The following is a 26,129-nucleotide window of genomic DNA, read 5'->3' as shown; positions in this document are numbered from 1 at the left end:
CTGCCATGCCTCACCATAGACCAGCAACTTGTCCATGTACTTGTCACTAGAATGCATCACAAGGTAATGACTATGTTATATGGGTTGTCCCTGTTCATACCATGAGGGGCTTGACGGCAACATACATACCTAAAATAATGTGTTCTGCTCGCATGAATGGAGCACACTACAGGTGTATGAGGATGCTGCAAATACTGGTAAAAATATTGGCATATGTTGGGATGAACGTACGATACACCTGCAGTCTGGAAATCTGCCCACCACCATTCCAGTTCAGCCAAGCAGCCAACATGCAGTCCAGTCTTCGACATGCAAGATCTGATGTATAGCTTTGCTTCCTGGTTTACAGCGTTCATGTACTATTTGCCCATAATGGGTCTCTTGGCACATCCGATTATTGCCAAGGTATGGCATATGCATAATAACTGAAGGCAGTAGGAACATGTTTGTCGCATGCTCTGTACCTTTGGGCCCTGAGAGGGTATAGCAGTTTTAATTTTCCTGTGTTGGGTAGGCTTGTGGTACATTGCTACCATATCTGTGGCAAACAGAGCGATATCCCCTCATGACCTGGCAGTATTGCATAAAACCAATTTCATGTTTTTACCCATATTGAACTTACTATTAGTATTTACAATTCTTGTATTTATTATCCACACCAATTCAATACATAAAATGTTTATTGTCCTAAAGGGACATTACAATACAAACATTAATTGGTACATGTTTTGCTCACTGTATCGAGCATCTTCAGCCATCTTTTATACGATTGTCTCAAGGTTAAGTCATTCATTAAGTCCTATTTACAATACAGTTGCACATTAAAAATGGTTTACACAATAAAATGTTGTCACACTTAAAGAGTAAACAAGAACTAGACATTAATTACATAATATTGACAAAATGTCATCACTATTTAAAAAGTAAACAAGAGAATGTGACAATTAAAATGTATCATTAATGGACTAGACTTTAATAACATGGACTAGACTTTAATAACATAATATTGATGTCCAAGTCATAGTAAATATGCCAATTAAATTGGAAGATTTGGCTAATTCTCATTTGATTCTTGATTCTTGGTGTGGATAATAAATACAAGAATTGTAAATACTGACCTGGCAGTATTTGATGGGTGGCCTATCATTTGGGATATGAATGGGGGCTGGTAAACAACCCGATATATACTTAATCTTGGGAAGATTGAACTAATATGGAGGTTGTAATTAATGTCAAGGTAAACCTGTCTTTCTCTGCTTGCTCTTTGAAATCTATGTAGGACCAGTGGAAAATCTTGGATGAAGAACTAGCAATAGTAACAAACGATATGGTTCCACACGTTTATTAAGAACACTACATCAAGTACTTTACTAAGAGATGTAGTTTCCAGCTCATTTGATTTATATAGATTTCTAAAAACTCACAGAAAATTATTCACATGAACTCCATGGTCAGGTTCATGGAAAATGAAATCATTATAATCATATTGTGAGTTGTCCAGGCGCAAGTAGCAGATTAAATCACAAGGAATATTAACCACAACTTTGTAAAAGAATCTGAGACAAGAAAAACACATTCACTAGAGCAAAATCACAGATAATGTTGGATAAGGTCTGTCAAATATACACATTGTATTGGTTCATTGTATCATACACATGAAATATCTCCTTATTATGGAAAAAAGAGCCTCTCAGAAAACCTGTCTTTCTCTGCTTGCTCTTTGAAATCTATGTAATACCAGTGAAAAATCTTGCAAGAAGAGCTACCAATAGAAATAACTGACATGGTTCCACACATTTATGAAGGACACTACATCAAGTATTTAAGTAAGAGATGTAGTTTCTGGCTCATTGGATTTATATAGATTTCTAGTAACTGATGAATAACTCAAACCTCACCAGCATGCCTCCCGTTACCACACTGTATTTTACCATTCACGTATTGAGTAGACTGTAGTTTATTCATCATGATATTCAGTCTCACTTGTCATTGCACTTTTATTATGAAGTCAGTCCTGGGAAATTTCAAACATAACACAGTGTTATCTTGTCCTCTACCAGCACTACATTTCTAATTCCAAGCAATAAAATCCACAAGCACTGGGTAACATGGTACCGCATTATTATATTAAAAAAAAAAAAAACGAATCGAGAAGCTCATCTTTGTGTGTATACATTTATTTTCTGCTGTGTTGACCTTGATTACTGTACTATTCTAGAAATAAGGAGGAACACATGAAATAGCCCAGGTCAAGAGGGGCATGTAAATGCATAGAAAGATATAATCTTGTCAGTCTTTCCTCAGTTTGTAAGTACAGTCAAGAGCATGGAATCTTACTTGTGGATCTAGTTTCTAATGCTACCTTGTATAAATCTATTGTTAGCAGAACCTCATTATTATTTCTTGGTCACACCAGACCTTTGAGGAGCCAGGCTCTTATTGGTTTGATGTAAGTTTCGGCACATAAACACTAACTTATGAACATAGGTCAGCTCTCTAGGCGAAAAATGAAAGGATAGGAATAAATAAGTAAAAGTGAGTGATTCAAACAAACTGGCTTGCAAAGTGTGCTTATACCAGGCCTGTGAAACAATACTGCAAAGCTATCCCCTCCCTACCAACAGTAGCTCAGTTAAACACTCACAAACAGGTTGACCATAGCAATGGTGGGTGGTGTATATATTGGTTTTATACATTTTCATTATGTAATATTAAAAGGTAATGATTTATTGTATTAGTTTTATTACAATTTCTTCAATAAGAAACCATTTCTAACATTCAGTTTTAATTTGAAATATATCTACAATGAATGAAAATGCATTCATGTTAATTGGGTGTTTAACTCTTCTGAAGGAATAAAACCTTTCCAAATGATATACTTAATTTTATAGCCTATGTACTTAAGCAACATAAAAATAAGCATTTGGTACTACACAGAAGGGACTGAAAGATTCGCTTTCAACTCATTTTCTAACAAACCACTAAGCATGTAATTAAACAAATAAATATGATTAATTCTGAATGTTGATCAAGGTTTACAGCCTATCAAATTATTGTAATTTGATCATTTAGCAATCTTTACCTCATTAGAATGCAGCTTGTAACCACCAAACCTGAACGAAGGGTAAAGGTAGGTTGCCAACCAACGCAAAGAAATTGCTAGAATCAGATAAGGGGTTAGCACTGGGTGGGGTAAAAGTGTTGTAACATTCCATTACAAATATAAACCATTGTTCCTATACCAGCAAGATTTCATGCACTCAACTGTTTGACTGTGGCGCTGGCAGTCAAAATAATGTGAAAAAAGTGGGGAAAATTAGTACAGTTGATAATTAGTACCAGTTAAGGTGAAGCATGAAATTTTTATCTGCCCCATCAACAATTTACAGTATTCAGGTCAGCAATTCTCTTCTCAGTCAACTAAGGAAAACTAAAACATTTAGTCTTTTCAATAGCTCTTTCTACTCTTCATTATTTTGTCACAATATTCTCATCATCCATAACTTTTGATGATCTGTAAAAATCTGTCACTAATGGAAATCACTGATAATTAAAGAGTCATTATTCAAATTGTCAACTATATTTCCTTTAAATTTTCTTGTGCTGATCATGTAAGTGGGTGTTATAACTACAAAAATGAATAACAAAGGAGCAAATTTTTGTCAAAATAATATTTTAAAAACACTGGTTTTTGTCAGCTGAAAACATGTTGGAAAAGGAGCGTTAACATCTCCTAGAACCACTGCTGGCAGGAAGAGCACATCAGTGGAGCTGTCCAGTGAAGTAAAGTACTTGATGAATCATTACCATTTCACAATGTAAGAATGAATCCACCATACTAGAACAATAAGCAGCAAGCTGCACAGTCCATAGTGAATGATAGCAGCCCTGTGAAAAAAGAAAATTTCTTCAGTTTTATGTTCAAACATGTTATCTACTTATATATGGATGAGAGATACAAAGAGCAATAATACTGCAAAACTAGGAAACGTAGATGAGTTAAGAAAGTCACAAAGACTTGCAGGACTGGGCGAGTTGGCCATGCAGTCAGGGACTGTGAGCTTGCATGCGGGAGATAGTGGGTTCGAATCCCACTTTTGGCAGCCCTCAAGATGGTCTTTCATGGTTTTCCATTTTCACACCAGGCAAATACTGGGGCTGTAACTTCATTCAGGCCATGGCCACTTCTTTCCTACTCCTAGGCCTTTCCTATCCCATCGTCGCCATAAGACCTATCTGTGTTGGTGTGACTTAGAGCCACTAGCAAAAAAAAAATACTTGCAGGAAAAACATCAAAGAAGGAAAAATATGGGAGTGGGAGCTAATAATCTGATAAGAAAAATGAGAAGAATAAACTCCATATCCTGTGTATTGAACACTATGCCCTTGAACTTCAGTGATCATACTGAAGAAATGTTTTAAAAATCCTACTAAAGACTTAGTTACATAATGAAGAATCCAGAGATTTTTCCAATTCACTTACCTATAAACACTTGTACGTAATATAACTGAAATATCCTACTAAGTTGTGGAATCCTTATTATACTGTGTTTATTTTGATGATAGCATTGGTTCCCCTGGGGGGGGGGGGGTGGTAGAATAACATCCACGGTATCCCCTGCCTGTCGTAAGAGGCGACTAAAAGGGGCCCTAGGGACTCTGAACTTTGAAGCGTGGGTTGGCGACCACGGGGTCGTCAGCTGAGTCCTGGCATTGCTTCCACTTACTTGTGCCAGGCTCCTCACTTTTATATATCCTTTCCGACCTCTCTTGGTCAACTCTTATTCTTTTCCGACCCCGACGCTATTAGGTTTGCGAGGGCTAGGGAGTCTTTCATTTTCACGTCCTTTGTGGCCCTTGTCTTCCTTTGGCCGATATCTTCATTTTTCCAAGTGTCGGATCCCTTCCATTTTTCCTTCTGATTAGTGTTATATAGAGGATGGTTGCCTAGTTGTACTTCCTCTTAAAACAATAATCACCACCACCACTGATAACATTGGTCCAACATAACTTTTTTTACATACTTACTGTTACAGAACAAGATATCCCATATGATTTCATAGAAAATCAAGAACTATAACAACTTTTGCTAGTGATGTCAGTAGTGGTGATGAGGGGGGGCAGTTGCCTCCCCCCCCCCCCTCCGACATCCCACCTCACTTTGTGGAGAAAACATTACATTTTTATTCCATTTTAGCCAGCTGAAATTAGGAGTTATTAAAACAATCTATTTGTACAAGCCCTGTTGTCTTATCAGCTAATTAATTCCTTTATTTTCTTTAATTATTAGCAGAAATACACAATAAATGTCATTCATCGTGGCTAACCAGTTTGCTTAGGGCCACAGCAAGTAGTGGACACTTTGCATGTGCTTTGAGGAAGGCTAGTAGCCAACGTCATGGATATAGGTTTGATTCACCCGCTTGCCACAGGTATTCGTCAGTCTGGCAGTCTCTTTAGTGTCTATTAGTTTCTTATATAGTGCGTAGTCAAATAGTAAATTATTATTAATTGTATAATTATGCTGTACTTCTTACATGTGTAGTTGTTCCTTTGGTGAATGTTTCATTGTATAGTGTTGAATAAAAATCTCAAAAAATTATTATTACCGCACTTCAGTTGGTGCTCTACCAATCTTTACCTCTCTGTTGAAATTAGCTCAGGCGACATAAAAATCTTACCATTTTGTAGCTTTTATTTTTTCAGTTTTGATGTATACACCCTGCTCGCTCTCCCATGCTACATTCCACAAACCCAGGTACTTTCTGTTGTCTACATTCTTTTGCCCTCCCTCCCACTTCTAATTCTCAATCGCCGCTACTGATTGATTTGGTATTTGGGAAACAGTATAAGTATATAAAAATGATGTGAAGTGATACCAGAAGTAGCAGTGGGGATAGATTCTTCCCTTGTGGTAGCCAGGGATGCACCAACCCACCCCTAGAAGTATTCTTATTTTGGTATACAGAAGAACAGAAGTGTGACAACTTCCTGTGTTGTCATTGGCCAGCTGTGATTGAAGGCAAATTTGCTATTATCTCCAATAGAGCTCGCAACATGTCTGGCCTCAGGGCTGCCACGTTTTGCGGTGGCATGTGTGTGGGCTGCAACCATTCAATTCATAATGTTTCATTGGTGGTCTAATCAAATCAGACCAATGGCTTAAGCAGGCCTATGGTGTTGTCCAGGGTAGCAACAAAACGGACCAATGGATTTCTCTCTCACCAGATCTAACCTAATCTGACCAATGGTCTAACCAAACCAGATCAATGGCCTAAGCAGATCTATGGTGTTGTACAGAGGGTACTACTGTAGAGGCCTGTAGGCTGCTTTGTTGCTCTAACCTGGGGACTTCCCACTTTCTTGTTGTGAACAAATGGTCTTGTCAATGGAAGCCCCCTACACCCACTTTGCTACCCATCCAGGTGTAATTCAATATTTGTTCACCCTCAAGCATAGAATGTACTGCTGTCCAATGTTTCTGCTGTGTAGTTTAATATGCAAATGTTGACTGCCTGTTTACTGAATTATGATGTCATCCAAGGCATGCCATGTTGGATTTCTAACATATCTTTTGGGTACCTGCAACTAAATCTTAATGAAATTTTTAAACTTACAGTCTTTTCAAGAAGAACATAGAAACTTGGATAGTAACTTAATTCATAACTTATACAAATAAATTTTCATGAATAACTGTACTGAGGAAAGTCAATATTTTTGTTCCTCAGCAATTTTGTAAAATGGATAGGATGAATGGGTTGTGACTGTAGCCAGTTTCAATTACTGCGTTGGTGGGGTGAAAGTACTTAATGGGAATCAATCAATCAAATCATCAATGATTTGCATTTAGTTCTGTTGCCAAAGTGGCAGACTCCCTATCAGCTGTTTACCTAGCCTTTTTTTAAATGTTTTCAAAGAACTTGGAAATTTATCAAATATTTTCCTTGATCGCTTACTCCCCAGCCTTTACATGAATATTTGTCACTATTCGTCCTCTTGAATTTCAACTTTATCTTTATATTATGATCTTTTCTATTCTAAAAGCTCCGCTCAAGCTTCTCCGTCTACTAATGTCATTCCACACCATTTCTCCACTGGCAGCTCGAAACATACCAGTTATTAAAACTTCATCCTTATTCCATATTGACTATGAAATTTAAATTATAACAGTTTGGGAGATCCACCAAATCAATACACTCTTAGTGATCAATTAGTGCATGTTTTGGCTCCTAAGAGCCATCTTCAGCTGTTTCAATAGTCTAAATTAAAATAGGCAAAAGTAAAACATTGTCTACAGGATGGTGTGCACAAACATAATAATCATTTAAAACAAGGTCTAACACATTTAAAACAGTATGTATCAAGTAAATTCAACCTGAATCTTAAAATAAGTTCATAGTCCAAATTAAAATTGAAAAATTAAAAAATGCTGTTTCTTCAAAATACAGCAGGTCTATTTTTTTAATTCTTCTTAAAGTTAAAACATATGCCTCCCCTGCAATCTTTGTTATAAAGACTTCTGTTGCTGGCACACATTAATGGAAGAAGGAAATATTCCCCAAGTTGAATCGTATGGCTGTATTGATATGTATGGAACTTTTTAATTTGTAATAATCTAGTAGAAACACATATCTGGAAAGAGAAAAGAATCAAACTAATATGGTGACAACCAAATTATTAAGTATAAATTAGTGAAAAAAATAATGAATAGTGAATGCTCTTACCCTTATTTTGTTCCTTTATAGCTGACTCCCTTTTCATGTAATGTGGCCAGGTTTGGCAGCCGCTGCTGTGCTCTAGTGTTGTACTACTTAATACATCGTGTACAGGGGCTTGGCTAGCTGTAAGTGGGGAAAGAGAAGGGGAAGATGGAAGGGGAAGCGATAGTTGTGTTCGTAAATGGAATTACTGAGGTGGCCTTTAAACGATTGAGCTTTTTTAATACCTAGTGTTTCCAATAATGAGCATATTTGGACAAACAAAGGATTCTTACTTTCGAGGATCTCATTTAAAGTTAAACTATTGTAAAACTGGTCCAGAAAAATATGTAAATTTTCTATCATATTCAAAAGATTACATTTTGTTGCTATCCTGGGGATAATTAGGTCTTGCTTAATGGATGTAAACACATGATTTGCCTCACTCCTGCGACTACTCACTGCTGAGAATTTCCAATGCTTCTTCGCATTAACATTTTCCAGGTACCTAGTCATGAAGCTACACACTGTTTGTCCAATATATGTAGCTTCACATTGATTATATGCAAGTTTATAAACACCTGAGCTAGAGTATTGATCTATACTATAGTTGACTGAATTATGGTTGAAAAACTGTTGACGGTTTGTGTTATTTGTTGAAAAAGCAACTTGAAGATTATGTTTCTTAAACAGATTCATTATTTGATAAATCCTTGGGTTGTTATAAGTGAAAGATTCAAATTTAGCCTTTTTACATAGTTGCAAAACCAATTTGGAATATTGTTTCCAACTCACTTTACCAATTATTTTACTAATAGTGTTAATACTGAACAATTTAAACTGCCTACTTCCCATACAAGTCTTAACTCCTTCTTCAATTCCTTCTGTGAGAGAGGTAAACTGAATACGCAATGGACATAACATAATATGCCGCTCTTCTTTTGCACTCCTGGCTGTAAGGAATCATTTCTAATTGTAAGATGTGATGATGTCGGTTTCCTAAAAACATAGTCTTGGCTAATATCTTTTTGGACCACTTAGAGCACACAAGAATTATAGGAAAAATCCAAAGATTAAAACTATGGACTAATTTTCTTGACGATACATTTATAATAATAGATCAGAAGTTTAATAATACTGGTAGTTCAAATATTTAAAATTTTCTTAAATCCCTGGATCATAGTATAAAATTTACAGTGGAGGACAAAACTGATAAATCTCTGAAGTTTATGGACATCACTGTTAATAGGGAACAAGATAAATTTATTTACAAAGTTTTTAGGAAACCGACATCATCACATCTTACAATTAGAAATGAATCCTTACATCCAGGAGCGCAAAAAAAGAGCGGCATATTATAGTTATGTTCATTTTGTGTTCAGTTTACCTCTCTCACAGAAGGAATTCGAGGAGGAGTTTTTAAGATTTGTACGGCAAGTAGCTAGTTTAAATGGTTTCAGTATTAACATTATTAATAAAATAATTAGTAAAGTGAATAGAAAACTATGTTCCAAATTGATTCCATAACTATATAAAAATGCTAAATTTGCAACTTTTAACAACCCAAGTATTTATCAAATAATGAATCTATTTGAAAAACATAATCTTCAAGCTGCTTTTTCAACAAATAACACAAACTGTCAACAGTGTTTCAACCATAGTTCGGTCAACTCCAGTATAGATCAATTATCTAGCACAGGTGTCTATAACCTTGCATGTAATCAATGTGAAGCTACATATATCAGACAAACAGGGTGTAGCTTCATGACTAGGTACCTGGAACATGTCAGTATGAAGAAGCATTGGAAATTCTCAGCAATGAGTAGTCACAGGATAGCTACACAATGTAATCTTTTGAATACTACTGAAAATTTATATATTTTTCTTGACCAGTTTTACAATAGTAACTATAATTTAAATGAGATCCTCAAAAGTAAGAATCTTTTGTTTGTCCAAATATGTACATTATCGGAAACACTAGGTATTAAAAAAGCTCAATTGTTTAAGAAGGCCACCCCAGTAATTCCATTTATGAACAAAACTACCACTCCCCCTCCATCTTCCCCTTCTCTTTTCCCACTTGCAGTTAGCCAAGCCCCTGTACAGGACGTATTAAGTAGGTACAACACTAGAAGCACAGCAGTGGCCACCAAATCTGGCCACGATACTTAAAAAGGACCCCCCCATGGCACTACAGCCCTTGAAGGGCCTTGGCCTACCAAGCGACCACTGCTCAGCCGAAGGCCTGCAGATTATGAGGTGTCGTATGGTCAGCACAACGAATCCTCTCAGCCATTATTCTTGGCTTTCTAGATCGGGGCCACTATCTCACCATCAGATAGCTCCTCAATTCTAATCACATAGGCTGAGTGGACCTCGAACCATCCTTCAGGCCCAGATAAAAATTCCTGACCTGGCCAGGAATCCAACCCGGGTCCTCCAGGTAAGAGGCAGGCACGCTACCCCTACACCATGGGGCCAGCCACTTAAAAAGGGAGTCAGCTATAAAGGAACAAAATAAGGGTAAGAGCATACCCTCTTCATTATTTTTTTCACTAATTTATACCTCATAATTTGCTTGTCACTGTATTAGTTTGGTTCTTTTCTCTTTCCAGATATGTGTTTGCACTAGATTATTACAAATTAAAAAGTCCTATACATATCAATACAGCTATAGGATTCAACTTGAGGAATATTTCCTTCTTCCATTAATGCATGCCAGCAACAGAAGTTTTTATAACAAATATTGCAGGAGCATATGTTCTAGCCTCAAAAAGGATTAAAACAATGGAACTGCTGTATTTTGAAGAAAGTGTTTTTCAATTTTTATATTTTTATTTGGAATATGAACTTATTTTAAGATTCAAGTTGAATGTACTTCATACATACTGTGTATACAGGATTTTTAATGTGTTAGAACTTGTTTTAAATTCTTATTAAGTTTGTGCACATCATCATGTAGACAATGTCTTCTTTATGGCTATTTTAATTTAGACTATTGAAACAGCTAAAGATGGCTCTTAGGAGCTGAAACAGGTACTGTATCTTTTGTAAATATAAGTGATCACTAAGAGTGATTTTAAGGCTGTATTGATTTGGTGGATCTCCCCAGCTGTTATAATTTAAACATATCATTGAGTTGAGCATCTTGACTCCTTACTCCCAAATTTTCCCAGCCCAAAAATTTGTAACATTTTTGTAACAATACTCCTTTGTTGAAAATCACCCAGACAAATCATGCTGCTTTCCCTTTGGGTCTTTTTCAGTTCTTGTGTCAAGTAGTCCTGGATTGAGTCCCATACACTGGAACCCACACCCTAATTGAGGTCTTACCGGAGACTTATACACCCTCTCCTTTACATCCTTACTACAAACCCTACATACCCTCACAACCATGTGAAAAGGTCTGTAATAATAATAATAATAATAATAATAATAATAATAATAATAATAATAATAATAATAATAATAATAATAATAATAATAATAATAATAATAATAATAATAATAATAATAATAATAATCGTATAGCCTCAGCTACCATGTACAGACATTTCAATTTGATGCCATCTGGCTGTCTGCTCGTCAATTTCGATGTTCCATTTTACTCTAGGCCCACTAGATGGCAGACCGAGTAAACCAAAACTCTCTTGGGCGTCTATGGCTGAGATTTTTAATGAATTTTGTCGGGTAAACACCAGATGTGTCACCAGAGATCTTTTACATGCAGACATCGTATGCCATGGAGTGTCCGCCCTTCAAAAATCCAACTACCTCTGCCGGGTAATCTTTATTAACAATCTTGTTAATATGATTACCTCAATGAAGATTATTCCTTATATTAACGCCTAGGTACTTAGAGTGGTCCTCATTAGGTACTGTCACCCCTGAACACAGTAATTAAAACTGAGAGAACTTCTCCTCTTGATGAAACTTAAAACCTGACTTTTCATTCCATTTACCATTATATCATTGTCCGCTGTCCATCTCATAACATTGTCTAGTTCCCCCTGCAGTTGCTCGCAGTCCTGCAACTCATTTTACTACTCCACACAGTATAACATCACCTCAAATAGCCTTATCTGTAACTCCAGTTCTTTATTCATTACATGTAAGAAATGGACGACATAAATGATCAACAATACTGCCCTGTAGGACCCCCCCTGTTAATCATTACAGGATCAGAGAATACTTCACCTACTCTAATCCTCTGTGTTCTATTTTCTAGAAATTTAGCCACCCATTCAACCACTCGTTTGTGTAGTTCAGTAGCCCTCATTTTCCCCAGTAATAAACCATCATCTACCCTATCGAAAGCCTTGGATAGGTCAATAGCAAACAATCCATTTGACCTCCTGAATCTAAAATATTTGCTATATCTTGCTGGAATCCTACAAGTTGAGCTTCACTGGAATAACCTTTCCTAAGCCTGAACTGTCTTCTGTTAAATTATTAAATCAGTTAGTAATGTCACAAACATGCCTAATATTGTACTAGTTTATACAGTTCATGAGTTTATTATTATAAAGAAAACTGAGTCTTTGTACAATGCAGTAAAATTGAGAAGGGAACTGTTTGAACACCCTATGGCAGGTCTGGCTATTTCCTTCTCACAACTCGCTGATGTAGAAAGGACCCTCATTTAACTCCTCAAGCGCAACAGTGTTAAACTCCAGACTGCACCCACAGCGTGCTAATTTCTAATGTACTCCTAATGTCAAGTGCGGTATTGTATTAATCTTGCTGTATTTTCCAAATAGGCAGGCGGGAAAAAAAGAAGAAGAAGAAGAAGAAGAAGAAAATGCACAATAACATATTATATAAATCACAAATATATGCTAACCTGATTATCCCTGGAAGTTGCACGTCAGTAATGTGACATTGTGCAGCAGTCACCCCATGCATCAGCATTTCTCAGCGTATTATCATGAATTACATGGTCAGCATCACTATCTTCACTGCAAGTTATAGCAAACTCATCCTCTGTATTACTCTCACACTCTAAATTAATTTCCCCACCATTATTAATGATTAAATGAACTATTTCTGCATCACAAACAACTCTGCCAGGACCTGTTTACAAACTTGAAACATTTGCTGAATAAAAAAATAAAAAATAAAAAAATGCATTGGGAGATAATGAGTTCAAACCCCACTGTTAGCAGCCCTGAAGATGGTTTTCTGTGGTTTCCCATTTACACACCAGGCAAATACTGGGGCTGTACCTTCAATAAAGCCACGACCACTTCCTTCCCACTCCCAGGCTTTTCCTATCCCATTGTCGCCATAAAACCTGTCTGTGTCAGTGCGACAAAATGCTACTTTAAATAAATAAATAAATAACTAAATAAATAAATAAATAAATAAATAAATAAATACATAAATGACTGAATATATGTAACATCTCTTGGCAATAATAGATAGCTCTAAGTACAACTGAAAGTTGGCTCTTCCTGCCATCTTACAATAAAGCAAGTAACTACCTATTACAAAATCCACATAGCGGGTGTTTCAAATGTCACAGCGCACCATTGCACCATACACACTGTGACTGTAGCAGTTCAGTGGGCGCACCATTGTACTGCACATACTATGGGGGGTTAACCCGCGGGGGTTTTCTTACCAGTTCCCCTATTGGGTGCGTCCTAGGTGGCAGTTAGGGGAGCCCTCCAGACGTCTGGAGGGTCTGAGGAAAATTAAATACCCTCTTGCAAACCAAAAACAGGTATTACCAGGAAACATCTTGAAGCATTATGATTGTTACTAGCCCAAGCCAAGACTTGGAAGTGGAGGCCTCGCCCACACATGCTAGAGAGACATCCATGGTTCCTCCACATGGATGATATGGTGATTCAGATGAAGTGGAGCTGGTGATTGAGGTGAAGGCTCACTGCAGGGTGCTGGAACCAACATATCACTTTGCTCTACGTAGCCTGGATGAGCCGCGGGTTGGGAAAGAAGCAATCCCAACCTGGGGGAAACTCATAGCTGTGAACTCAGTCATGGGAATGCCAAGTAGAAACCACATGAGTAGGCCTACTGAAGGGGGGAACAAACCTTGCTAGATTCAGGCTAGGGGTGGACCACTGGATGGACGACTGAGGGGTGTGGTTTCTGCTACAGAGAGCCTGAGTTGCATGAGGACAATGTTGGGCTGTATGCCTCATCATGGATGGTGAGAACGATGCTCAGGACCCTAGAAGAGACAAAAACCCTATGAATGATTGAAACATGGATGCTTATACAGAACCAATTTCAAAAACTCTGACGTCAAGGGAAGACAACGCAGCTCCAGCAGAGCAGATCCAGGAGCGAGCCCAAGATGAAAAAATGGAGACAGAAGTCCCAAGAGGACAGGCTATCACTGACTCAAAACAAGAAATGGCAACAGAAGCTCTAGCAGAGCAGACTACTACCATAAGCAAACCAGGAACGTCCGTAGAGACAGAACTGAAGATTTCTGCATCAAAAATCAACAGATTACACATCGATAGACCACCTCGCAACAGTGCATACTACAAGAAAAGGAAGAGAGCGAGGAAGGAAGCCAGAATAGCGGCTGGAACTTGGACGGAGAAGAAGCTGAGGAACAGGTATCGGCGAGAGGCTATCCCAAATGGAAATTCTAAGTTCCCATGGAGGGTATTAGATATTTTTCCACAAATAGAGCATAGAGGCTATCCCTCCGACAATCCCGAGAAGGCTAAGGTCAGAGGATAGTACGCCATCAAGTCTGGTTACAAAACCGCCCGCCAAGAAACAGAAAGAAGAGACAGTCATGTCCTTTTCGGAAAGACTAACTTCAGTCAAGTTAACCGTAATATCTAAAACCTTTCCAGATGGGAAACTGAAGGAGGAAGATGTGAAAGAACTTTCATCTGCTCTGATAGCGCAAATGAAACCGCTGTCAGACTGATGTATTCCAGGCTTCCTCGAGTCTCCAAGGCTGGAAAGTGGAGCAATGGTACTGATCTGTGCAAATCCAGAAACCAAAAGCTGGCTGGAACAGACAGTCGCTAATTGCAACTCTTCAAAAGGGGAGGATTTGGAGGTGGTAGAAGCCAAGAAGGTGCTGAATACTATAATGGTCATCACCAAATTTCCTCGTCCATTTGACAAGAAGAAGTTTGAAGATGTTCTTGACAGGATACATCAGCATGACACCAAACTTCCAATGAAAGAGTGGAGAGTGCTGAATGCAACAACTACTGATGACACAGGAAGGACAATTGTTTTGGCCCTTAATGAAAGAGATTTTGAAGAGCTCAAAAAGAGAGGCCTTAAGGCCATTGGACTTGGGCAAATCAAATTTCGAGTAATTAAGGGAAAAACAAAACCTAGCGTTGGCAAGGGTGGTGCTGAAAGTTCTTCAGGCCAACCTTCAACATTAAAAATCAGCTGTTGCCAATTTTGTCAGGAAGTTCAAGTTTGAGGCTATTGATATGGCTCTTATACAAGAGCCATAAGAGCCATGGGTAGTTAAGGGCAGAGTAGCAGGACTGGCAGAATCTGGAAGTAAGTTAATGTACAATACCACATCAGATATGCCTAGAACATGTTTGAGCAGAAAACTAAAATGCCTTCTGTTGCAGGAACATTGTTCAAAGGACTTAATGGCAGCCAAGATAAAACCTGGAAATTGGGAAGGTCCCAGAGAAATAACAATAGACTCTGCTTACCTTCCATATGACTCAATGGATCTGCCTCCGTCGGAAGATGTTGAGGAACTGATTTGCAAAGCAAAGAGGAAAGGTGAACACCTAGTACTCAGAGCAGATGCAAATGCACATCACAAATTATGGGACAGTACTAACTGCAATGCAAGGGGTGAGTCTTTAATAGCGTTTTTATTAGAACAGAATTGATAATATTAAACCTAGAAAATAAACCAACATTCGTAAATAAGAATCATAGAGAGGTAATATATATCACATTGAGCACCATGCATATAGCAAACTTCATCAAGGAGATTGGAAGATGCTGGAGGAGCCATCCTTGGCAGACCACCAGCAATCCAATTTGCGATAGATGCAAGGCAATATGATAATGAATTGTACAGAGATCCTAAAAGAACAAACTGGGATGAATACAGATAAGTTCTAGGGCAGGCTGTACAAAAGATCCAAACAAATGTAAGGGGACGGAGGGTATTGGATGAAGCAGTGGAACAATTAGAAGAGGCCATTTTAGCTTCACATCATGACGACTGTCCCCTTACGGAAAAGAAAATGGCCAAAAATGTTAGGTGGTGGAATAACAACCTAGCCAAAATGAAGAAGGAGTTTAGAGCATTGTATAAAAAAACCATCAAAAGATGGTATGTGGGACGTACATCATAGGAAACTCACTGAGTATAACCTAGAGGTACGGAGGGGAAAAAGAAACTCTTGGAGACTGTTTTGTGAGAAAGTGGAAACAAACACTGAAGCAGCAAGGCTCCAGAAGGTTCTTAAAAAGGTACATATAAACCAAGTGGGAACACTGGAAAAACCTGATGGAACATTACTCAGACGAGAAATGAAATGCTGGAGGTTTTGCTAGCATGTTATTTTCCTGAGGCAGAGGAAGTAGAAGGGGATGGAATTGTTGACACAGAGGCCAGACCACGATGGGTGGATTGGAACTGTGACAATCGATTAATTAAGACTAACCACATGAGATGGGCAATCAACACATTTCAGCTTATAAAGGCTCCGGAACCAGATGAGATACCCCCAATACTCCTGCAGGAAGGATGGGATATAATCATCAAGGCCCTGACAGACCTTTTTAGAGCAAGCCTAGCTCTGGGATATGTGCCAAAATCATGGTCTAAGGCTAAAGCAGTATTCATACCAAAGCCTGGAAGGGCAAACTATGCCCAAAAAAGCAATGGAGAAAATACTGGATAAACACATCCGGAAAATGGTGCAACTGAACTCAACTTTACATGAAAATCAGTTTGCATACAGACTTGGCAGATCCACTGAGACAGCACTCCATCATTTGGTTTGCAAACTAGAGGAAAGCCTTGAATGTAAATAAATTGCACTGGCGGCATTTCTAGACATAGGAGGGGCCTTCAGTAACACAACCTACAATTCAATGATTAAAGTTCTTGCAGAGTGTAGGGTGAGCAAAACTGTTGTAAAATGAATTAAATCCATGTTAAACCAGAGAAAAATAAAAGCAACTCTGTTTGAAGAGACGCTAATGATTAGAGCCACTCAAGGATGTGTGCAGGGAGGAATTCTTTCTCCTCTTCTGTGGAACCTTGTGGTGAACAGAATCATAGTCATGCTCAACGAACAGGGATTTTACACACAAGGATATGCAGATGATCTAGTAATTGTGGTAAAAGATAAGCTGATAAGTGTCATCCAGGACCTCATGCAAAGATCATTTAACCTTGTGGAGAACTGGTTTCATGAAGAACAACTCACAGTCAACCCGAGCAAGATAACACCGGTTCCTTTCACAAGAAGGAAGGAATTAGAGGGGACGAGAACACTAAAGCTCTTTGGGCAAGAAATCAAATCAAATCAAAATCTCTTTATTTGTAAATGAGGTGTCTACCTTGGTGGCAAATGGTACACTAAAATACATTATTGTCAAGCACTAAATTTTAAATTAACCAGAGAAGAAGAAAATTTTCCTAGAATACAATATTATACAATTTACGCTAACAATTTTTTCTATTAAACACACAGCTCATCCTTAATAAATTTATATTGTTTACAAAATTCTACTTATAATATCTCCTGTACTACTTACAAACATAGTCAACTCATATACAGTATGTGGAATGACTTCAAATAATACTATACAACTGGTATAAGATTTAAATTTACATTGCATTTATTTATTTATTTATTTATTTATTTATTTATTTATTTACTCATTTTGGAACCTAAGTAACATAACGACCTGCTGCGTCTTAACCAGAGCCTCTTTTGCCACCACTTTTCAGAGTTCGTGAAGGGCCTTCACAGCTACCGTAGCGGTCCCAGGGCCCTCGAAGTCCGCACTGTACTTCACCCCTACAGGCAGTCCCCTACTTCGGCTGTCCAAACTCCATAGACCAGGGGATGGAATTAATTTATTCACACACATTTTTTATTTACAATAACCTGCACTGGTCGAATGCCCTCTTAACATTTCATTTATTTTCTCTGTTGCTGTTTATTCTCTTCTTGAATATCTGTACAGATTTTGGAAAAGGATCAAACACTACCCCTGGTAAACTATTCCACTCCTTCACACCCTTCCCAATGAATGAAAATTTACCCCAATCGCTCCTGCTAAAATGCCTTCTAATTGTATATTTGTGGTCAGTCCTGCCAATATAATTATTTTCCAACTGAAGCCTCTCACAGATATCTCCCCATGCTTCTTCTCCTATATAGGCTCTATATAATCCTATAAGTCTAGTTTTCTCCCTTCTCTTACTTAAAGTTCACCACCCAAGTTCCTTTAACATTTCTGATACACTACTCTTTCTCCTGAAATCCCCTGTTACAAATCTTGCTGCTTTCCTCTGCACACTATCTATTTCTTTTATTAGGTATTCCTGGTGAGGATCCCAAACACTGTTTGCATATTCCAATTTTGGACGAACCATACTTAAGTAACTTTTCTCTTTTAATTCTTTGGTGCATCCTTTAAGTAGCCTCATTATGACATGTAACGATCTGTATGCTTTCCCAACAATGTCATCCACATGACCCTTCCAGTGCAAATTACTTTCAAATCTCATCCAAAGTATATTCAAATTCAGTTTTAAAACTCCTGTTTGTAAATGTTGTAACAGTTTATTTGCCTCCATTAACCTTCATTTTATTCTCTTCAACCCATTGCTGGATACTCTCAAGGTCCCTTTGTAATTCTGAACAATCCTCAATGTTATTTATTTCCCCATAAACAATTATGTCATCTGCATATAATCTTATTTTTGATGTTATATTATTCCCTAAATCATTTACGTATATTAAGAACAGTAACAGACCGATTATACTACCCTGTGCAATTCCCTTCCAAACTTTCTCTTCCTGTGATACATTATTTCCTACTTTGACTTTCTGAACCCTTGAATTTAGAAATGTTCTTATCCAGCATGTAACCCTTACGTCCAATCCTATTCCCTCCAATTTCTTTAATAATATTCCATGTTCCACTCTATCAAATGCTTTGGAAAGATCTATGGCTATGCAATCTAACTGACCTCCTGAATCCAATTGATCTGATAAATCCTGCTGAAATCCCACCAGTTATGCCTCACAAGAAAATTTCTTTCTAAATCCATACTGGCTCCTCATGAACCAATTTTTATCATCACATATCCCTCTGATGTACTTTGATATTAAACTCTCCAGTATTTTACTAACTATACTGGTCAGGCTGATTAGTCTGTATTTCTCTGGTTTCCTTTTATGACCCATTCCTTTATAAATTGGTATTATTATTGATTCCTTCCATTCCTTTTGTATTACACTATTATTTATGACATAGTCAAAGAGAAATGTTAAATATGGCACTATGTACCACCCCATTGTCCTTAACACCTCCCCAGTAATTTGATCGCTTCCTGCTGCTTTTCCTTGCTGAAGCAGTTGGATTTCTCTGAAAATATCTTTATTTGTGAATGAGAAGCTTCTTGTTTCCCTCTGTGTCTCTCCCTCTCTATCTTCTGTTTTGGTTTCCAACTCCTGACAATCATCTACTGAATCTCTGAATTCCCTACTAAATAGGTTTGCTTTCTCAGTATCTGTTAAATAGTGTTCAACCCCTTCTCCCACCATTGTGGGAACGTGGATCCCTTTTCCTTTTTGATTCCTAATATATGAACACATCTTTTTTCATTTCGCTTTGTGGTCATTACCCTCTTGAAGTACGCCATTCATATAATTCTCTTTTGCTTCCTTTTTTCACTCTATTCAGTTCCCTCATTAGCTGTTTTCTAGTTTCTTTACTCTCCCTACCCTCTTTGATTTTCCTGTTTACTATTCTACATTTTCTTTTTAATTTTTTTATTTCCCTTGTATAATAAACAGGGTCTGAGGTCATTTTACCCTTCTTAACAGGTACAAATCTCTTCTCTCCTTCCCAAATGATTCCTTTAAAGTTTCCCCAAAGTGTATCCACATTACTCCCTTTACTTATCCAACAACTGAATTGTGATGTAAGGTACGTCCCAAATTCATCAACTTCAGTTTTTCTGTAAAATTTCTTGTCTTGTGTGACCCTCTTATTAAGCCTTTTTGGTACCAGTCCTACATCCATTATTACAGCCTTATGGTCACCTATTCTTTCAATTACCTCAGTTTTATCAACAATTTCCCATGGTTTAACCAAGAATACATCTAGTAAGTTATTGAGATGAGTCGGTTCTTGTACTACTTGTGTAAATCCTCCTTCCCAAATTAACTTATTTGCCAGTTTCTGTTCATGGGCTTCACTTGCAGCTCCATTCCATTCAACTTCAGGCAAGTTTAGATCTTCCCCAATTATCACCATAACATTATTATTGTTTTTATGAGTATAATCTATTATTTTCTCAAATATTTCCATGTCTCTTTCCTCTCTTCCAGGCCTGTATGTTCCTATAATTCCCACCTCTTTCATATTATCACAAACTAATTTTATCCCTAATATTTCATCCCTTTCATCGGTAAACCATTCATGTGAACAATAAGTTTCCTTCACCAGAATAAACACCAACCCCCCTTACCTTTTTATCTCCTCGGTCTCTACGACAGACTGTGTACCCTTTTTCACTTTACAATGGCGAAAAATGAGAGTATCCTCCTATTCAATACATCATAAATTTCGTCATTAGACGGAGCAAACAAATTCAAACATGTTTCGGCTCACTTGAGCCATCTTCAGTGAAAAAATTAGGGGGGTTGGAATAATTTACATAATGTAAGTTGAAAAAAATGCTAAAAAACATAATGAAAGAGCAAATGAAAAAACAAACAAAAGAGAGCCTAGACGGAAACAAAATTAGCACAAATATACAATATTTACATCAATATGCAGAGCAAAAAACAACTTATTGCATCAAAATTCAGTGAAACAGGTGTTAATTTAAAATAATAATTGAAACTAAAAACTGCGTTAACCTAAGAAACAAGGGAATGAGAAAACAAATGATGCAGATGGAAATGAATAATAGTAGCACATGGTGAGGTTGTGGACCTCATAGTTTACAAATTATTGGTTTAGTAAAAATGACAAAACAGTTTGAAATTGCTGTCAAAATCATCCTAGTAGAAACCCATCACATCAAATTGGTCAGGAGGAGAGCGGGAGCAAACATTTTTGAGAAACCAAGCCTGATATAACCTGCAGGTGAAAAGCCTGTGACAAGGAGAAAAAACACCAATGAAAAGGCTATGGAAATAGCAGCATTCTCAATATCTTCTCAATCTAGCGGTCCCTTTCTTCATTATTGTTTCATAATGTTGGCTGGTGTCTTGCCTTATTATAAAGGGGTCGGAAGGGCCGTGTATAAAAATTGAGAAGCTGTGTTAGGTAGAAATACTTCTCTATTACCCACCCCTTCTCTCAACCATGATTCCATTCCTATCACCAAATCAGTCTCATAAGATTCCATCAATGTTCCAAATTTTAATTGTTTATCTATATGGAAGGACAAGTGTTACACTTAGGTGTAGTTTTAGACAAAAAGTTAACCTGGAATCCACATACAGAAAGAAACATAACCCTAGCCAAGAACCTATTGTACGCATGCAATACGGCATTTAAACATAGGAATTTCATTTTGTCCGTATTGAACTGAGAAAGGATGTTAGGAAAAAACTTAAAACGGTCCACCTTTTCAATACAAAAATGTTATATTTATTTATAACATGTATTTGCACTTGGAACTAGTTTCGACGCTGTGTTTGCGTCATCATCAGCCAAAATGTGGGAAATAGGCAAGATGTAGGCATTTATATTACACAAGGCGTTACATTAAACAATACACATCTTATAAGGAGATAAAAACAGGGACGAATATGGAAACAAATGAATCGTTGAGAAAACAAAAGTTATACATATTAAAAATAACCTTAACCACATATCTTGCACTACAAGATGTGTGGTTAAGGTTATTTTTAATATGTATAACTTTCCCTGTTTTCATCTCCTTGTAAGATGTATATTGTTTAATTTCCTGTTGTGTATGTTTATCAGGAACTCAAGGGAGACTTCATTAGTTAGTCAGATCATAGAAAAAATGATGATCTCTTCTCAGAAGAACTCTTAAGGTTTCACCTTACTTTTTCCTGCCTGCTGGCTCTTTAGAAGTGTGTGCGAGCGCGTTTTGTATTCAGGAATCATTCAAGGCAAATATTTTCGCACTGCAAGTTATGTGGTTAAGCTTATTTTTAATATGTATAACTTGCCTTCTCAACGATGCATGTGTTTCTACATTCGTCCCTGTTTTTATCTCCTCGTAAGATGTGTATTATTTAATGCAACACCTTGTATTAAAAAACTGGGTTATATGAAGGAGTTATATCATGTTCAAAATCATGCTTTCACGTCTCTGCACAATATTTAAAATAAAAATTTTACCGTTGGTCTTTAGAGCTATTGTTGAGAGTGAAGGAGAATTTCCTGTTATGTATGTTTATCAGGAACTCAAGGGAGACTTCATTAGTTAGTCGGAACATAGAAAAAATGAGGAACTCTTCTCAGAAGAACTCTTAAGGTTTCACTTTACTTTGTCCTGCCTGCTGGCTCTCCAGAAATGTGTGCGCGTGTGTTTTTTATATTCAGGAATCATTCAAGAAGAATACTTTCGTACTGCAAGATATGTGGTTAAGGTTATTTTTAATATGTATAACTTTTGTTTTCTCAACGATTCATTTGTTTTCATATTCGTCCCTGTTTTTATCTCCTTATAAGATGTGTATTGTTTAATGTAACGCCTTGTGTAATATAAATGCCTACATCTTGCCTATTTCCCACATTTTGGCTGATGATGACGCAAACACAGCGTCGAAACTAGTTCCAAGTGCAAATACATGTTATAAATAAATATAACATTTTTGTATTGAAAAGGTGGACCGTTTTAAGTTTTTCCTAACATCCTGCAATAAGGCAGTCGGGACAACATGGGGTATAAAGTCGGCAATGGTGATGTGGATATACACAAAGATCATCAGACCACTGATGACCTATGCAGCAATCATTTGGTGGAAGAAGGTAAGTTAAGAAAAAGCAAGTAGCAAACTAAATAGCCTTCAGAGAATGGCATGTATAGCCATAACTGGGGAAATAAAAACTACACTGACAAAAGCCTTGAATACTCTAATAGATCTCTCTCAATTAAGTAACTTTATAGTGGGACAGGTTAGAATGAGCGCATACCGATTGGAGCAAAATGGATGCTGGAAGGCTCAAAGGCCCATTCATGGACACTGTAAAATTAACAGAGTAATAACAGGGGAAGTTTTACACATGCCAGCTGATCATATGATTCAAAAGTATATTTTTGAGAAACCATTTGAGACTCAGATAACAAGAAAGGAAGACTGGGACATTAACAGATGAAAACTGGTAGGGAAGATATTGTGTGGTGGACAGGTGGCTCAAGGACTGAGAAAGGAACAGGAGGAGGGATCAACAGAGGATGACCTGAGAGATCAACCCAAATGAACCTAGGCAGACACACCAAAGTTTTCCAAGCTGAAGTGATAGCCATCACAACATGTCTAGAGGAAAATCTGAAAATGAACTACAGAGATAAGGACAGTTTCATATTTACAGACACCCAAACAGCCATTATGGCACTTGAAGCTGTCCGAGTTACATCCAAAATTGTTTGGTATTGTCATAAACGTCTTCTGAAGCTCTCAGAGCACAATGTTGTTAAAATAATATGGGTACCAGGGCATGCAGGTAGAAAATGTAATGAAAAGCAGACAAACTGGCAGGAAAAGGGTCTGAAACACCTTTTGTGGGCCCAGAATCAGTACGTGGGATATCTTACAGACAAGCCCGACTTTACATAGGTAAATGGGTAAAAAAGAAACAAAAAGAAAACTAGAAAAATGTTCCAGGATGCAGGCTTGTGAAGGAACTAATAAAGAACCCAAACAAGAAGCATACTAAGGAACTGCTGGAACTCAGCAGAGAAAAGATAAGATGGGTAGTAGGACTGCTGACTGGACACTGCCATCTTAAAAAGCACCTACATAGAATTGGAGTAATAAGAGACAAAGTATGTAGGAAATGCAATGACGCAGATGAATCAGCTGAACACATACTCTTTGAATGTGAGGTGCTGGGAAGAATCAGAATCTCCACACTGGGATTACCTGGTGAAGAGAGAAGAAACATCCAAGAAGACCAAATAAGAAAGACCTGCAATTTTATGAAAGGAGCAGGTATAACTAGATGGGCATGAAGGAAAACACATGGTAGCAAAAAATATTTGAGGTTGATGCTAATAGGTACTTGTAAAGAGACCCCATGAATAAAGGAAGAAGAAGGAGAGGTATTAATGTGTTCTGGTTAGTATCAGAGAGTGTGGAAATGATGCCAGAAAGAACCCTTGTAGTGGTGTTCTGGTAAATGTCAGAGGGTGTGAGAATGTGCCACCTTCATCTAATAAGATGTCAATGCTGCTCTATTAAAATTCTGCATGTGATTGGTCATTTGGTTCCGTTCTTCTGGAAGGAGAACATGTGCAATCTGGGGGTTTATATTTTAAGATGCAAGTTTTGGTTTTCAGTCTAGGTGGACGTGTCCATTAGGCCTCTTGCTTCTCTTCAGGAGTCCGGACTGATGGGAAAAGGTAAAATTTATTTTTTCATTATGTCCTAATTAACTTATTTTCTCACAAGGATTCAATGGGGGAGTCATGTATCTTCGAATATTTAATTTAATCAAAAAAGCATATTTCAGCACTATCACGCTTTGGTTTTGGGGGGCAGGCAATCTTGCCATATAAATTGTAACAATTTTCTTCATTGCCTGTTTCCAGTAGAATGGGACTAGCCCGCTAAATAAGGTAATATCAATTCCAAAATAGGTTTGCAATTAGATATGCTGCCACCTCACGTTATACACTCATTATGTTCGTATGGAAGTAATTGCATGGTCATGTCTTTAGAAACCCCTTGAAGTTCTTTTAAATTAATACTTTTTGATAAATTATCTTCCTTTCCTTAACTGTTAATTTGTTGCAATTTAAAATATCCCTTTGATGATCTTATTTTAAGCCAGATGGCATCATCAGTAGGGACAACACTCAGGTTCTGAGGGCAGCACTATGAACCATCACATGCCTGCGAGCATGGCTGTCAGTTCGATTAGGTTGGCGTGTAAACCTCAAAGATTTTCTAAAGTAAATGTGTAATATCTGTGAAGCATTCTAAGAGTGTCAGAGTGCATTCATCATCAAATGTACCCTTTGTTTGGGAGATTGGGTTTGAACCCAACTTTCAGTAGCCCTGAAGATGGTTTTCTGTGTTTTTCTACTTTCACACCAGGCAAATGCTGGGGCAGTACCTTAATTAAAGCCAAGGTCGCTACCTTCTGACTCCTAGCCCTTTCCTATCCCATCGTCGCCATAATACTGTCCCCGTTAAAATTGGCGATATTACGAATATTTTAACAAGTGGAAAGCAAAAGGTTTATTGTCTGCTTAAAACCGCAGCATATCACTTGGGGAGTTGTGGCGAGCCGAGAACGAGTTTTTTTTGTCGTTCAGAGGGGTGAGATACACCGCGAGACTATACCAAGGTCGGATCAAACCACGTGACTGCCTTCGCACGCGCTCAACCCAGCTTGTTTCTGGAATAGTCTGCGCAAATTAAAGGAGACCATCAGCCAATTACCGTTCTCGCTGAAGAACACGCCTCCCTGGCTAATTAGATAAAAGGCCTTGCTTCGAGTGAATCGCTCTCTTTATGCGCTTATTCTGAAGCTCTCTCTGGATATATTCTTCGCTGTGTGAGACACCACATTACCGGACCACGTGGAAAGAAATTTTCAAGTTAAAGTTGACGCCCGTTCTACCAGAATTTAGTCTGATAATTAGTGAATTCTGTGGAATAAAAACGCCTAGGAGCCAAGTTAAGTGTGACAGTGTAGACGAGCTGTTTATATTCTGCGTGTGCTTGTGCAAAATACTTAATTTTGTCATCTCAGTTACAGCTTGTGACCAGCAATCTACGGAAGACGTCTTAGAATTGAACATCTCAAGATGAAGAATTCCGCAACCACCGGCAACACAGTTTCATCGAGGGACACCCGTTGCAGAGCCTCCATGGAGCTGTAAAATGTAAGGCGTCTCTGGTAATTGGAAGGAGACTGGCCGCAGTATGCTGAAATAACTGACTGTCGACGGGAATCGAACTTCACAAAACTTGAGTACCTTTTTAATTTAATTTATCTGTCTTACCTTTTGTACAACTAGAGGTCTTTCTTCTTAAG

The 26,129-nt window shown here is 37.7% G+C and overlaps 1 protein-coding gene across 2 annotated transcripts in view; it reads right to left on the bottom strand.

Annotated features, from left to right (window-relative positions):
* Positions 1-411: 411 nt before the first annotated feature.
* LOC136856746 (fatty acyl-CoA reductase 1) overlaps positions 412-26,129 on the bottom strand; it is a 324,691-nt gene continuing 298,973 nt past the window's right edge. Inside the window, exon 9 of one of the 2 annotated variants that reach the window (XM_068224950.1) lies at positions 412-3,888. In XM_068224950.1, the coding sequence (XP_068081051.1) occupies positions 3,804-3,888 (85 nt within the window). In that variant the 3' untranslated portion in view covers positions 412-3,803. Of the gene's footprint in view, positions 3,889-13,769; positions 13,894-26,129 lie in introns of those variants that run through there. The other variant, XM_068224951.1, reaches the window with a different exon arrangement.

This window comes from Anabrus simplex, chromosome 1 (genome assembly GCF_040414725.1).
Source record: "Anabrus simplex isolate iqAnaSimp1 chromosome 1, ASM4041472v1, whole genome shotgun sequence".
NCBI classification, from domain to species: Eukaryota; Metazoa; Arthropoda; class Insecta; order Orthoptera; family Tettigoniidae; genus Anabrus; species Anabrus simplex.
Note: the sequence above shows the minus strand (reverse complement) of the source record. Positions and strands in the feature narration are given on the sequence as shown.